Genomic DNA, 14227 nt, shown 5'->3' with positions numbered 1-14227 from the left:
GCTTCAGCCTCCTGGTGGGGGGCTTTGGGCGAAGGCTGGAGGGAAACACCGCTGGTGGCAAAGAGCCGGAGGGCCTCGTTCCAGTGGGACTGCATCATGGCCTGGAACTGGCTGACCATCTCAGCCCACTGAGCCTCCAGGCGCCAGCACCTGGCCTTGCACTCCCACAGGTCTTCCCTCTGCTTGGAAAGCCTATGCTCATAGTCCTCAGTGAGGTGCTTCTGCTGAACCTCCTCCTCCGTCAGATCCAATTTGAACTGAGCTGTTTTGCCAACTCTTTCTCCTGGTGGCTGCTTAGCTCCAGCAACTGCTTCCTGTTGGGGCCCTAAAGAGTCCGGGCGGGCAGGCGAGGAGGGGCTGGGAGGGGAGGAGCGAGTAGAGGCCAGCGAGGCGCCCCTTGACTTGAGTGACATCGAGTTGGCCATGCCCACCCAGTCACATGACCATCTAGCCATGGCCACCCAACCAGCCATTAGGCATAACATATAGTGGTCCGTGGGATTTAAAATTATGAATTTAGTAGACCATGAGGTGCAAAAGTTTGGGAAACTCTGTTCTGGACTATTTCTTTCCTTCTTAAGCTTTTCATTCTCTCTTTTGAGTGATGTGTGGTTTATATCTACGTGTCTAGTAGAACCTTCTTTCTGTAACTGGTTTAGGATTTGGTTCTTATGGGGGAAGAATAGCATTTACTTATTTGCCTTTCTTTCTAATTCCAGACTTCTTTTCCTGGGAATCTTCACCTCATCATGGTCCTACGTCCAACTGGGTTTTTCCAGCGCACTTTTACTGACATCGGTTTCCGGTTTAGCCAAGAGGACTTCCTTCTCAAACTACCGGTGAGATTGTTCTGACCGAGGTTTCCCCAAAAAGTCCCGACAAAACCCCTTTTATTAAACGAATGGGAATTCCTCTCATTCACATTCAGCCAAGGCCTGGCAAACTGTCTTTCAAAGGAATATTTATGACCACAGACCTTATCTAGCTTGGAAAGTTGCCATGTCAACATTTTCCAAATGAGGAGCTGTGCAAGGAAAGGCTGGGCACAGAGTCTCTGAGATTCACGGACAGATCTCCACACTCCTGAAATGAACGACCGAACAAATTGTTTCCTGCAAAAGCTCCCTCCCTGTTCGCTCCTCTTTTATATCTTATGGGAGGGGCCATTCACCTTCCACCTGTGACTTTACTCAAGTCAACCCTGATTTCTGAGCTGTTCTTTTCTTCTGGCAGCTCTACTGGGAACAGGCTCCAGCTGCTCCTCTGCCTCACGGCTCTCTAGCTCCGAAGGCAGCTGAGAATTGCCAGACCACCTTGGTCCCCTCTCTGCCCCCGAGAGCCCTTGTTCGAGCCTTCCTCAGACTCCAGGACTGACCCATGTTCCTCCCCACCCTCCTCACTGTCCAGCTCTGTTGCCAGCTCTGCTGGCTGCTGGTAGGCCACAACAGAAATCCCCTGTTGCTTCAAATTGCACTAATGCTGCAGCTTTGGTATTTAGTGGTTTTAGTGGGGAGTGGTTTTAGAGCTGTTTCTCAATTGTGCAGTTTTAATTGCAATAGGCGTAGAGGTGAAGGCAATGCCTTAAAGCAGTGGTTCCCAAACTTGGCAACTTTAAGACTTGGGGACTTCAACTCCCAGAATTCTCCAGCCAGCAGAGCTGGCTGGAGAATTCTGGAAGTTGAAATCCACAAGTCTTAAAGTTGCCAAGTTTGGGAACCACTGCCTTAAAGGACGAGTGCATTTCATTCAGCAGTATCCACATGAATTGTATGAAACTTGATGATGTCCTTGGCCAAAGATGACTTCTCTTAGACAAGAGGAAGAGGAAGGGAAGAGAAGCAGAATTTAGCTAGGATCCTGTCTCTCAGCTGGTTCTGCCAGAGTTCAGGCTCCCCAGAGAATGGTAGCCTGATTTAGCGTGGGAGTTTGTAGTCTTTGCTACAGCTCAGTGGGTTTTCTTTTGAATGTTCTGCTTGGTGATGCTTAGAAGCCATCAAGTCCGTTGACTCTTCGGTTTTGCTTAGATAGAGCTCCCTGATGAACTGTCCTTGAGGTCTCCTGATAAGACTCTCTGCGCTCCTGGAACTGAGCCCATCTGCTTTGCTGCCGATTGTCCTCTTCTCATTCTTTCCACCACTGCCAGCCTCAGAGCCTTCTCCAGGGAGAGCTAGATCTTAGCATCCGGTGTGCAAAATAAGACAATTGTCAGGCCTGCAGCCATCTTTTCTTTTGGAGCTTTGACCCGCCACACTTTCTATTATCCTACTAGGCATTTTCTATGGTGGGAAAATGGGATTGTACGGCGTTAGATGCTATGTAGCCATAACAACATTCTTTCTAGAAAGCCAAGGTCATCATCCTTTGTCTTTGTACCTCTGCACCTGACTGGAACCGGATGGGCGGAAGCCGCCAGCGTGGCAGTGGGAGATTGGACCATGGGATGGACTTGTGGGGGTGGGGGGCAAGGTCATGAACTTTCAACTAGGTGGGGAAAAACCGGGAAGCTTCCAGATTTGGGTTTTCCCAGATGCGCCAATATGACTCTCTTCATAAATTGGAACTTTGAGGAAAGTTTTGCTTTGGACCCTGACAACAATTTGAGCCTTGAGGGAGAACACGGAGTTGATTTGTTCAATGGCCCATTTGTTTCTATTCTTGATTGTCTATGGTCCTCTGAGGTGGGTCTTCTAATGCAGTGTTTCTCAACCTTGGCAACTTGAAGATGTCCGGACTTCAACTCCCAGAATTCCCCAGCCAGCGAATGCTGGCTGGGGAATTCTGGGAGTTGAAGTCCGGACATCTTCAAGTTGCCAAGGTTGAGAAACACTGCTCTAATGGTCTTCTCCCACACCAAAACTCGGGCATCAATACTCTTCCTCTCCTGCTTCTTCAGAGCTCAGTTTTCACTTCCATGGTTTATCATGGGGAATAACCCAACTTCCATGACTCTGATCTTTGGGCCCCAAATTGTCTCTGCTTGCTCTTCAGGCTGAATCCAATTAATTTGCGAACATGCCCGCAGTGGTATTTGGTATTTATTAATATTTGTATGCCGCCCTTTTCCCTGGGGGGACTCAGGGCGGCTCACAGTTCAAGGGGAGGGGAGGACAAACCAAGTTACATATAGGACAATACATCGTTAAAAGCACAACATTCATACTATTCGGGTAGGGTAAAGGTCTTTAGCCCCAGGCCTGTCGGGACAGCCAGGTTTTAAGGGCTATGCGGAAGGTCTGGAGGGTGGTGAGGGTACGAATCTCCATGGGGAGTTCATTCCACAGGGTCGGAGCTGCCACAGAGAAGGCTCTCCTCCGCGTGGTTGCCAGTCGACATTGACTGGCTGATGGGACTCGGAGGAGGCCTAATCGGTGGGATCTAATTGATCGAGTGGAGGTAATTGGCAGTAGGCGGTCTCTCAAGTACCCAGATCCAATACCATGAAGGGCTTTGTAGGTGACAACTAGCACCTTGAAGTGTACCCGGAGATCAACAGGTAGCCAGTGCAGCTCGCGGAGAATAGGTGTTACGTGGGTGAAACGAGGTGCACCCACAATCGCTCGCGCGGCCGCATTCTGGACTAGCTGAAGTCGCCGAATACTCTTCAAGGGCAGCCCCATGTAGAGCACATTGCAGTACTCCAGCCTAGAGGTCACAAGGGCACGAGTGACTGTTGTGAGAGCCTCCCGGTTCAGATAGGGATGCAACTGGTGCACCAGGTGAAGTGTCCTATCAAATGGAGCTTCTGGACCTATGGGCTTCCTTAGGACAAGCTAATGTGATGGTCTTTTCTTCCTCCCCCTCCCCCCACCTTCTCTAGGTGGTAATGCTGAGTTCTGTCAGTGAGCTATTGACATACATCGATGAAAAGCAATTGACACCCGAATTCGGAGGCACCTTGGAGTATTGCCATAGCGAATGGGTCATCTTCAGAACGGTACGTCTACGAGCTTAACATTTTTATACCAACATTCTGAGTGTATGACTCCGCATTGGTGACAGGAAGGTCATCCGGCCAGTAAGCACTCTCAGCTCCATTCCGTTTGCCTTGACTCCACCCCGATGCAAGGGATTACGGGGGTCATTAAAAGGAGAATTCTGCGTTTATGAGGTTTGCTTCTCAAGCACCATGCCTGCATCTGGAACGGAAGGATATGGCCAAACTCTACTCATATAAAAAAACTACTTAATAAGAAATATTACTCATTGTCCAGAAATCAAGTCAGTCTCTGATGGAATCTGGGAGGGAGACTCTCAAGATTTGAGCCCCTTCAAAACACCAGTAAGTGTGGGGCCCATCAGCATCTCAGGGAGAATCGCAATCTGAGCCGAGGTGGCGCAGTGGTTAGGGTGCAGTACTGCAGGCCACTTCAGCTGACTGTTATCTGCAGTTCGGCTGTTCTAATCTCACCGGCTCAAGGTTGACTCAGCCTTCCATCCTTCCGAGGTGGGTGAAATGAGGACCCAGACTGTGGGGGCAATATGCTGACTCTGTAAACCACTTAGAGAGGGCTGAAAGCCCTATGAAGCGGTATATAAGTCTAACTGCTATTGCTATTGCTAATCTAATTTTATTGAAGAAATGCCTAAATCCACAATGTTTGCTTGTTAGGCTATAGAAAGCTTTGCACTCATGGTGAAGGAAACCGCTCAGCTGCTACAATCTTTCGGCATGGAATTAGCCGAAACACAACTACCGGATGAGACATATTCCATTGAGCACATCCTGGCTCTGCGGACATCGAAATACTATCAGCTAAAGGCAAGTTGAAAGAAATCGTAGCCATTTCCTTGTTGCTGCTGTGTTAATTTGCCAACCCTCAGCCATGGGTTTGGTTCATAAGTCATAGTCAACGCTGACTCTACTAACCCTAGTTTGTTGAGTAAGATGGGGAGTTGAGTCCCTCCTAGAATAATCTTCATGGTGGTTGGGGGGGGATCATCTGGATCAGAAGACCTTGTTTGCCGTCTTATGCAGGAAGACATCACCGCAGTAACCAAAGAAGGGAAGATGTTGTTGTGTAGCTTAGAAGAGCCAGAGATTGAAGGTCTGGAGCAGGACCATCAGCAAGAGAGGTCCAGCGACTGGGAGACTGTCCATCGGTGAGCATCGTGAACTCAAAAACTTAGTTTTTAGGCTGGGTGACTCGACATTCAAGTGGAGCTGCCCAAATTCACAGGAGAACATCGGGTGAACATTGGCTGAGCCAAATAAGTCATCTTAAGCAGTGGTGGCATCCTGCCGATTTAACAACCGGTTCGGTGATCGCCTGTTTTGCTCTGCCCACATTGCACAGTTTTAGCAAAACGTACCTTCCGCGTTACTTCTGGGGAGTAACTAACACAGCTGAGGTGTGGCAATTAGCCCTGCAGTACTGCAGGCCATTTCAGCTGACTGCTATCTGCAGTTTAGCGGTTCAAATCTCACCGGCTCAAAGGTTGACTCAGCCTTCCATCCTTCCGAGGTGGGTAAAATGAGGACCCGGATTGTTGGGGGCGATATGCTGACTCTGTAAACCGCTTAGAGAGGGCTGAAAGCCCTATGAAGCAGTATATAAGTCTAACTGCTATTGCTATTGCTGCCACACGAATCAACTAGGTATAAGTAAAGGGTAGGGGCCGGTGAGTGGTCTGATCCGTTCGTCGGAGCAAACCGGTTTCTTCCCAGTCGATCGTCGGAGCTACTGGTTCCCTCAAACCAGTTTGAACTGGCTGAATCCCACTCCTGATCTTAAGAGGTATAATCCCACAGAAAACTAGAATGAGCATATGGTTAAAAGGGGCTTAAACTCTCTTAAAGGCATAGTTATCTTGTCAATTGCCTACCTGTAAAAATGTCATGGCCCATGCCTGCTCACAGAACCTTTGTTCCTGTCCTCACCACTTCTTCCTGGCCTCTGTCCAGGGTGTGTTTGTTAGATTAAGGCTGGGAGTCAAATACTGCCATGCAGACCCAAGTTAATTCCTTCAAACACCAAGGATGTAGAGTATTAGATGAATTGGAAAAGGACAGTTGGTCAATTTTGCTGGAGATTCCGGAAAGAGGCGGGTCAGAAAGAATGGAAGGTTCTTTAGAATTAATAAAAAGGGGGTGTACTGTGTCCTTAAAATCCAGTTTATGGGTGTTATTTTAGCCATTTCTATGAATCAACAGCTCTTCCCCGATCCCAGTTTCCACTTAAGAAGGGCATAAATCTTAAGGCTACGTAGTCTCAGAACTGGTTGGTATCAAGGCCAAGGTAGACTTTCTAGATTTCGCTGTGGGTGAATCCCTACGAGTCCTTTGGATAGATAGATGTAGGACAGAAGGACATGGAGGAACATGCGCGGAGATCCACCAAGTGATTGACTTTATTTACTCCCGCGAGGAAAGCTTACTCACCCAGCTGCACGAGATGGAAACAGCTTTTGACGGATTCTGGGAGAAGCATCAGCTGAAGATGGAGCAGTACTTGGAGCTGTGGAAGTTTGAGCAGAACTTCCAAGAGGTGAGAGAAGAAAGGAGAAGTGGCTTTTGGTCTTTCCGAGACGTTTCGGAGAAGTAGGAGATAGTTTCTAATGAGTTCAGATAGGGAGAAAATGGCTTCCTAGCTAGATTTTTCTATCGGAGGAGGCACATTTCAAAAGTGAATTGTTTTGGCATTTTGGACGATTGCAAGAAGTCCATTGATAGCCAGTATAACCAGTGGGAGGGATCTAATATTTTTGCCCTCCCCCCATCTCTGTCTGTCTGTCTGTCTGTCTGTCTCTCTCTCTCTCTCTCTCTCTCTCTCTATCATCTATCTATCTATCATCTATCTATCTATCTATCTATCATCTATCTATCTATCTATCTATCTATCTATCTATCTATCTATCTATCTATCTATCTATCTATCTATCTATCTATCTATCTATCTATCTATCTCCCATCCATTCATATCTATCTATCTATCTATCTATCTATCTATCTATCTATCTATCTATCTATCATCTATCTATCTTATCTATCTATCTATCTATCTATCATCTATCTATCTATCTATCTATCTATCTATCTATCTATCTATCTATCTATCTATCTATCTATCTATCTATCTATCATCTATCTATCTTTATCTATCTATCTATCTATCTATCTATCTATCTATCTATCTATCTATCTATCTATCTATCATCTATCTATCATCTATCTATCTATCTATCTATCTATCTATCTATCTATCTATCTATCTATCTATCTATCTATCTATCTATCTATCTATCTATCTATCTATCTATCTATCTATCTATCTATCTATCTCTGTATCTCTGTCTCTTTGTATCTGGCTCTCTCTCTGGCTCTCTCTCCCTCTCCCTCATGTTCCTTCCTTCCTCTTTCTTTCTTTCTTCTTTTTCTTTCTTCTTCCTTTCTTCTTTCCTTCCTTTGTTCCTTCCTTCCATTTTTCCTTCCTTTCTTCTTTTTCTTTCTCCTTCCTTCCTTTTTTCTTTCCTTTCTTCTTTTTCTCCCTCTCTCCCTCCTTCCTTCCCTCCCTCCCTTTCTTATTCCTTCCTTCCTTCCTTCCTTCCTTCCTTCCTTCCTTCTTTCCTTCCTTCCTTCCTTTGTTCCTTTCTTCCATTTTTCCTTCCTGTCTTCTTTTTCTTTCTCCTTCCTTCCTTTCTTCTTTCCTTTCTTCTTTTTCTCCCTCTCTCCCTCCTTCCTTCCCTCCCTCCCTCTCTTATTCCTTCCTTCCTTCCTTCCTTCCTTTCCCCAAAAGCACACACCAGTACTTAAACCAAGTATTTTTGAGGGCGGTTTTAAACAGTGCCTTCTGGGGATGAGAGGCACCGGATCTCAGCAAAACAAGATAAAATGGGAGATGAGTCTGAATTTTCAAGCTGAGAGAGAGCCACGAGATGCTTTGTGCCTGGCCTCAATAAGAGACGCCACCTCCTGTCAGTGTTGAGTTGACTTCCTTTGAAAGAAAAGATTCTCTCTTTTCAGATCAGCAAAGCCCTGGAATTCTTAATGACGCAGCAGCGGGAATTGTCAGATACGGGTGAAAACGTCTCTCAAGTGCAGCAAAGACTCTCGGAGTTGGGTAACTTGGAGCAATCCGCACAGGTGAGTTGCCATGGAAAACAGCCTCATGAATATGGACCAGCCTCTCCTCCTGGTTGAGAAAGGATGCTCTTTGCTTAACATTATCTTTGATAAAGAGAAACACACACACACCCCCGCAAAGATTGGAGAAGGGTATTATGGGATGCCAATGAGAAGACCCAAGAGAGGTGGATTTTCATGAACTTGGAAAGATTCCCCTTTTGAGGGATTAGACTAATCATATGGACCTTTTCTGACTTCCTTCTGGGAGAAAAACAACCCATTTCATTTTGGATTCCTTGACTGGAACCCTATTTAGGGAGAAAATCCAACTGGTTCTAGAGGTTCTGCCAGGCCCAACTTGGTTGCTACTTGAATTGGAGACCACCGTAGAATCTCAGAGCAGTTGGCTTCATTGGGAGGTGGTCTCAGGAGAAAATAGTGGCCAACTGCTATAGTTTTTGTAGTCAAGAAATTAAAGATCCAGGAGTTGAATTTGGCTCCTTCGACAGCATGATTTTGAGAAGGTGCAATAATAAAACGTTTTGGAGGCCACATGGCCTTCATCTCAGGTGAAAGCAACCCAAAGATTAAAGCAATCCACGTGCGGATGGAGAGAATAAAGATTGCAAAGTCTTATGGTATAAGAGAAGGGACACAGTGGCTCAGTGGCTAAGACGCTGAGCTTGTCGATTAGAGAGGTCGGATGTTTGGGGGTTCGAATCCCCAGCACCTCGTAATGGAGTGAGCTCCCGTTACTTATCCCGGCTTCTGCCAACCTAGCAGTTCGAAAGCATGTAAAAAATGCCAGTAGAAAAATAGGGACCACCTTTGGTAATAGCATTCCGGGTGCCTTCATCATTGAGTCATGCCGGCCACATGACCACGGAGACGTCTTCAGACAGCGCTGGCTCTTCGGTTTTGAAACGGAGATGAGCACTGCCCCCTAGAGTTGGGAACAACTAGCACATAGTTTACCTTTTATAGTATAAGAAGTGTCAGAAAGGGGATTGAGAAAGGAAGAGGTGAAAGTTTTAGGAGGTGACCTTGGCCTCATGATTTTGACGTAACTCCATCCTGTTTCCCTCTCCCGCTGCCGTGGTCTTCAAAAGGACTTAACGGCAAAAGCTCACATGGCGATTCTTCACGGACACCAAATGGCGGCCAGCCACCATTATGCCCTCAACCTGATTTGCCAGCAGTGCAATGAATTGCGCCACCACTCGGACACCTTGCTAGAAGAAATCAAAAGGAAAAGCAACAGGCTCCAGCAAACGTTGGATCTCCTCACTTCTCTTCAGCAGGTAAGCCAAGGATGTAGATGGAGGAAGCCATTGCTTCAACCACCTTTGTCTTCTTCAGTAGGAGATGGTGGAGATGCTGGGGTTTTTTCCTGTTAACGACCCTGTAATCCCTTGCGGGGTGGAGTCGGGGCAACTGAATGAGGCTGAGTGTTGAGTGGCCAGATGCCTTTCCCTGTCGCCAATGTGGAGTTTTGTTCAGCAGATATATTCTCATTGTGCCCAGAGAGAGAAATATCTGCCTCTGCCTAGGACCGAACTGATTGTGAGGCAAGAACTCCACCTCTAGGCCATCCCACAGTGGAGATGCCGATGGAGATGGGATTGTTGTTTGGGGCTTCCTGATTTACTCATAGATCTTCTTTGTCCACCTTGCCTCTCTTGTTAGGCCCTCGAATGTTGTGATGAAGGTGTGTATCTTCTAGCCAACCAGCCACTGGACAAATGCCAGTCCCGGGAAGGGGCTCAGAAAGCTCTCCAAGACATAGAGAAGTTCCTCGAGAACTCTTCGCTGCATTTAAACATCGATCCTCAAGCCCTGTCTTCTAGTTTTCATCTCATCTTAACACCGGAACTCAAGGTATATCTAGAGGTTCTCTCACACAGGAGGAGTAACTGTTACACAAATGAAACTTAGGCGCAAGCCGGCTGCCTCCCATGGAGAGATTGGCATTCCTGAGTTAGACTGAAAGCACCCAACTCAGCCGATCAGGGGTGTTAAACTCGATGGCCTTGACGTAAGATAATGGTAGCTCCCACGTGGAGCAACTTCAACATAGTGGAGACTCTGGAAAGAGTGCAGAGAAGAGCAGCAAAGAGGATAAGGGGACTGGAGGCTAAAGCATATGAAGAACAGTTGCAGGAACTGGGTATGTCTAGTTGAATGAAAAGAAGGACTAGGGGAGACATGATAGCAGCCTTCCAATATCTCAGGGGTTGCCACAAAGAAGAGGGAGTCAAGCTGTTCTCCAAAGCACCTGAGGGCAGGACAAGAAGCAATGGGTGGAAACTAATCAAGGAGAAAATCAACTTAGAACTGAGGAAAAATTTCCTGACAGTTGGAACAATTAACCAGTGGAACAACTTGCCTCCAGAAGTTGTGAATTCTCCAACACTGGAAGTTTTTAAGAAGATGTTAGATAGCCATCTGTCTGAAGTCGTGTAGGGTTTCCTGCCTAGGCAAGGCGGTTGGACTAGAAGACCTCCAAGGTCCCTTCCAACTCTGCTATTGTATTGTATTCTATTTGTGTATCTCAGATCTGGGGGTAGGCTGCTACAGGTTCGCCCAGGTTCGGGAGAACCTGTAGCTAACATTATGGTCAGTTTGGAGAACCTCCAAATCCCACCCCTGGCTACATTCAGTGTATAAGACGCACCAAAATTTTCATGCTTTTTTATCAGGGGGGAAAGGTGCGTCTTATATTCCAAAAAATATGGTACTTTGAACCAGCAGAAAACTAATGATGAAAAGCACCCATTGATCAACACCTACGAGTATCAACAACTACGAGTAGTCTGGAAAGGCCTTTGTCTACCTTGGATCTGGGCCTGATGAAATGTAAAACACAGTTGTGATTGTTGCTTATCAGATTCTTATTTTGGGGGGAATCCACAGGCTCGGATACAGATGGTCCAGATCAAGTTGGAGAACGTGCGCAGCATGTTTGAGAACCGGCAAGCTTGCTTCAGGAAGCTCGCGGACAAGCAGGCCCGTCCAGTGCAGCTGGTAGCCCCCAGGCCAGAATGCCCGGCTCGCTCTAAATCTCCGCTGTTTTCCCCCAAACACGGTAACCTGCGTTTGAGTTTACATCACCCAGAAATATTCCTGAGTGAACAACCTTGGGGGAAGTAGGAACGGGATTGGCGGGGTTGCATGGGTGGGAGAATCCACCCAGGCTGGTGGGCTGTATCGGTGAGCGCCAATGACATCACTCCGCCATCTTTGCACCCCCATTCTCCAAAGTTGTCTTTGCCACGCTTCGAAAAGAATACCGTGAAGGTCTTTTGAAGGAAGTTCTCCAGGGCTTCCTTCACCCCAACATGGAAGTGAAGTGGAAAGGAGGAGGAATACGGAGTCCCATTTGTGAATTCAGTGCCTTCTCCTCCCCACTCCCCACCCTCTGTCTCTCTCCCAATCCTGACCTAATTTGTACCTTCTTTTTTTTTTTATTCTTGCAACAGCACACTTTGAAGATGAGACATCTTCCCTCCATATCTGTTTACACTCTTCTGCATCTGTTTTTCTCCCTACCTCTTTTGCCCATTGCTACATCCCAGGTGCTTCCTCTATATACCTGATATTTCAACCTTAAAATAACAGCAAATTAGATACACATTTGCATACTGCTCCTTTAGTTCAACCAAAGTTGTTTAAAAAAAAAAAGTTCATAGGCATTAAATCTAGGAAAGAAAGTGGGGTGACATTGTGAGGATTTTCATGGTGTGGCTTCCTACACCTGTTCAGGTGTTGAGTCCATTATATAAAATTGGCCTCCATGTTTCATTGCCCAGGTGAGCTGCCCCAGTGGGCAATTTCTGCTTCTTGTGTCAACTTTAGAGTCCCCTTTGTAAAGATTGGGCTTCTTCCTTTTCACTGGGTGTATGATGTCCTTAATTGTCCTAATTTGGTTGGTAGCTCTCCAGAGAGATCTTCGGCTATCTTCACATGGTCTTAAGTAGAATGTTTTCAGAGGTCTTCAGAGTTTCTGTTGGCAGATGAGCAGCTCTGTAAAGTTTATTTAATCAGCTGATCATTGCTGGATTCAGTTCCGCATGTCGCAGGAGGAGAGACAATAGACTGGTTGGGGAAATGGATGGAAGGATAGATACATAGGCAGAGAGATGATCGATTAGAGAGAGAGATGATAGACAGACAGAAATTGATGGTGGGTGGGTGGATGGGATGGACGGATGGGCGAATAGACGAATGGACGGACAGACGGACAGACGTTGATGATAGATGGATGGACGAATGAATGGATGGACGGATGGATGTTCGGACAGACAAACAGACATGGATAATGGATGAATGGATGGACAGATGGATGGGCAGACAGACAGGCATGGATGGATGATAGATGGATGGAGATAGATGGATGGATGGATGGATGGATGGATGGATGGACGGATGGACGGATGGACGGATAGACAGATAGATGGATAGACAGACAGACATTGATGATAGATAGATGGATGGATGAATGGACGGATGGATGGATGGATGGATGGACGAACAGACAAACAGACATGGATGATGGATGGATGGGCAGACCGACAGGCATGGATGGATGATAGATGGATGGAGATAGATGGATGGATGGATGAATGGACGGATGGATGGATGGACGGATAGACAGACAGACATTGATGATAGATGGATGGATGAATGGACGGATGGATGGATGGACAGACAGACAAACAGACATGGATGATGGATGGACGGACAGACAGACAAGCATGGATGGATGGATGATGGATGGAGATAGATGGATGGATGGATGGATGGATAGATGGACTGACTGACTGATTGTTTGGTTGATTGATTACTTCTGGGGGGAGAAAGAGAGAGAGAGATCAAACATCCATGTTTATCCATATCCATGCATATATTCATTCTTTCACTCATTTCAAATTGTTTGATTTTTTTTGTCTGTCTTTTTTTTTAATTTCAACCTCCAACTAAATCACCTCCTTTTGGATGACTCCCCCCCTCCCTTTTAAACATTCTCTTGGGAGGGGGGAGGGGGGAGGGGTTGCTCCGCCCTCCTGCCATGACCGAATTGATTAACAGAGAGCAGTTGAACAAGAAATGATCCATATCTTTATGTCCAAGGTGTGGATTTCAATTCCAGTTTGAAATTTTCCTTCGATATCTCTCTACCGGGCAAGAAAACTTCAAGGAAATCTCAAAATTCCCGCAAGGTACGATATACGTATAACAACCAATTTAAAAGCCGGTGGAAGCCACCACAAAGTTTTGTGCCGGCTGGGGAATTCTGGGAGTCGAAGTCCACACATTGTAAAGGTTGAGAAACACTGCCTGAAGGGCAGGATTTAAATTCTTGGAGAGCATAAACGCAAAGTTCACCTTAAAAGCAAGCTGTTGCTCAATTGTCTCTGTTTCTATCTTGTCCTCCCCAGATTGAAGTTGTCCACAATTACCAGGAGAAAAGAAATTCCTTGCAGTACTACATCACAGACAGTGAAGACAGCTTAGATATGTTGAAAAGGTGTGCTGGCTTTTCCATTTACGGTGGGACCTCAGGTCACGAACGGTTCTGACCACGACCAAATCGGGTACCGACCCAAAAATCCGCTAAATGTTTCACTCTCTGTTCACAAACAGACCCTCGGGTGGCGATCAAACACAGCCACAGCGATTTCCCCCTTCCACGCCTTTATTGTATGTGTGTATGTGCCTGTGTGTGCAGTCACAATCAAATCAAGTGCCAACGGAAGTCCTGGAACGGATTAAGGTCATGGAGGTCCCACCTTTATCTCCTTCCCATCAAGTTTGTTTCATCTGAAAGAAAAGCTTGATCAACCAATCGAAACTTTAAACAAAGGCCTTGAGTCGTGTTAGTTAAGATGCTGGAAAACTCTTGAAAAATCCACCCATATGACTATAAGCATGAAGGCTGAAGTCTTTTATGGCTTCTACCAAAAGCTGAATTCAGATGTTCTTCAGATGTTTTACCAATAAGGGAGATTATTTGTAGCTCAGGGCTGAAATGAGGGGTCCTTAGTGCTCTCTGAGCGTGGTTACTTTCTTGCAGATGTTTCATTATCCAAACTAGGTAATGTGATCAGTGCTAGGAGGGAGAGGAGGAGGAGGAGGAGGAGGAGGAGGAGACAACTATGGGGTCCT

The 14227-nt window shown here is 46.3% G+C and overlaps 1 protein-coding gene across 1 annotated transcript in view; it reads left to right on the top strand.

Annotated features, from left to right (window-relative positions):
- LOC106538368 (proto-oncogene DBL) overlaps positions 1–14227 on the top strand; it is a 54123-nt gene that overhangs the window by 17485 nt on the left and 22411 nt on the right. Inside the window, exons 7-17 of the mRNA XM_087727117.1 lie at positions 720–839; positions 3818–3934; positions 4610–4759; positions 4976–5100; positions 6371–6485; positions 7961–8080; positions 9172–9363; positions 9749–9940; positions 10976–11147; positions 13193–13281; positions 13501–13589. Coding sequence (XP_087583243.1) covers positions 720–839; positions 3818–3934; positions 4610–4759; positions 4976–5100; positions 6371–6485; positions 7961–8080; positions 9172–9363; positions 9749–9940; positions 10976–11147; positions 13193–13281; positions 13501–13589 — 1481 coding nt within the window. The remainder of the gene's footprint in view (positions 1–719; positions 840–3817; positions 3935–4609; positions 4760–4975; positions 5101–6370; positions 6486–7960; positions 8081–9171; positions 9364–9748; positions 9941–10975; positions 11148–13192; positions 13282–13500; positions 13590–14227) is intronic.

The sequence above is a fragment of the Thamnophis sirtalis genome, unplaced genomic scaffold (genome assembly GCF_051295495.1).
Source record: "Thamnophis sirtalis isolate CommonGarterSnake01/CBP01778 unplaced genomic scaffold, rThaSir2_p1.2 scaffold_13, whole genome shotgun sequence".
Classification (NCBI taxonomy): domain Eukaryota; kingdom Metazoa; phylum Chordata; class Lepidosauria; order Squamata; family Natricidae; genus Thamnophis; species Thamnophis sirtalis.
Note: the sequence above shows the minus strand (reverse complement) of the source record. Positions and strands in the feature narration are given on the sequence as shown.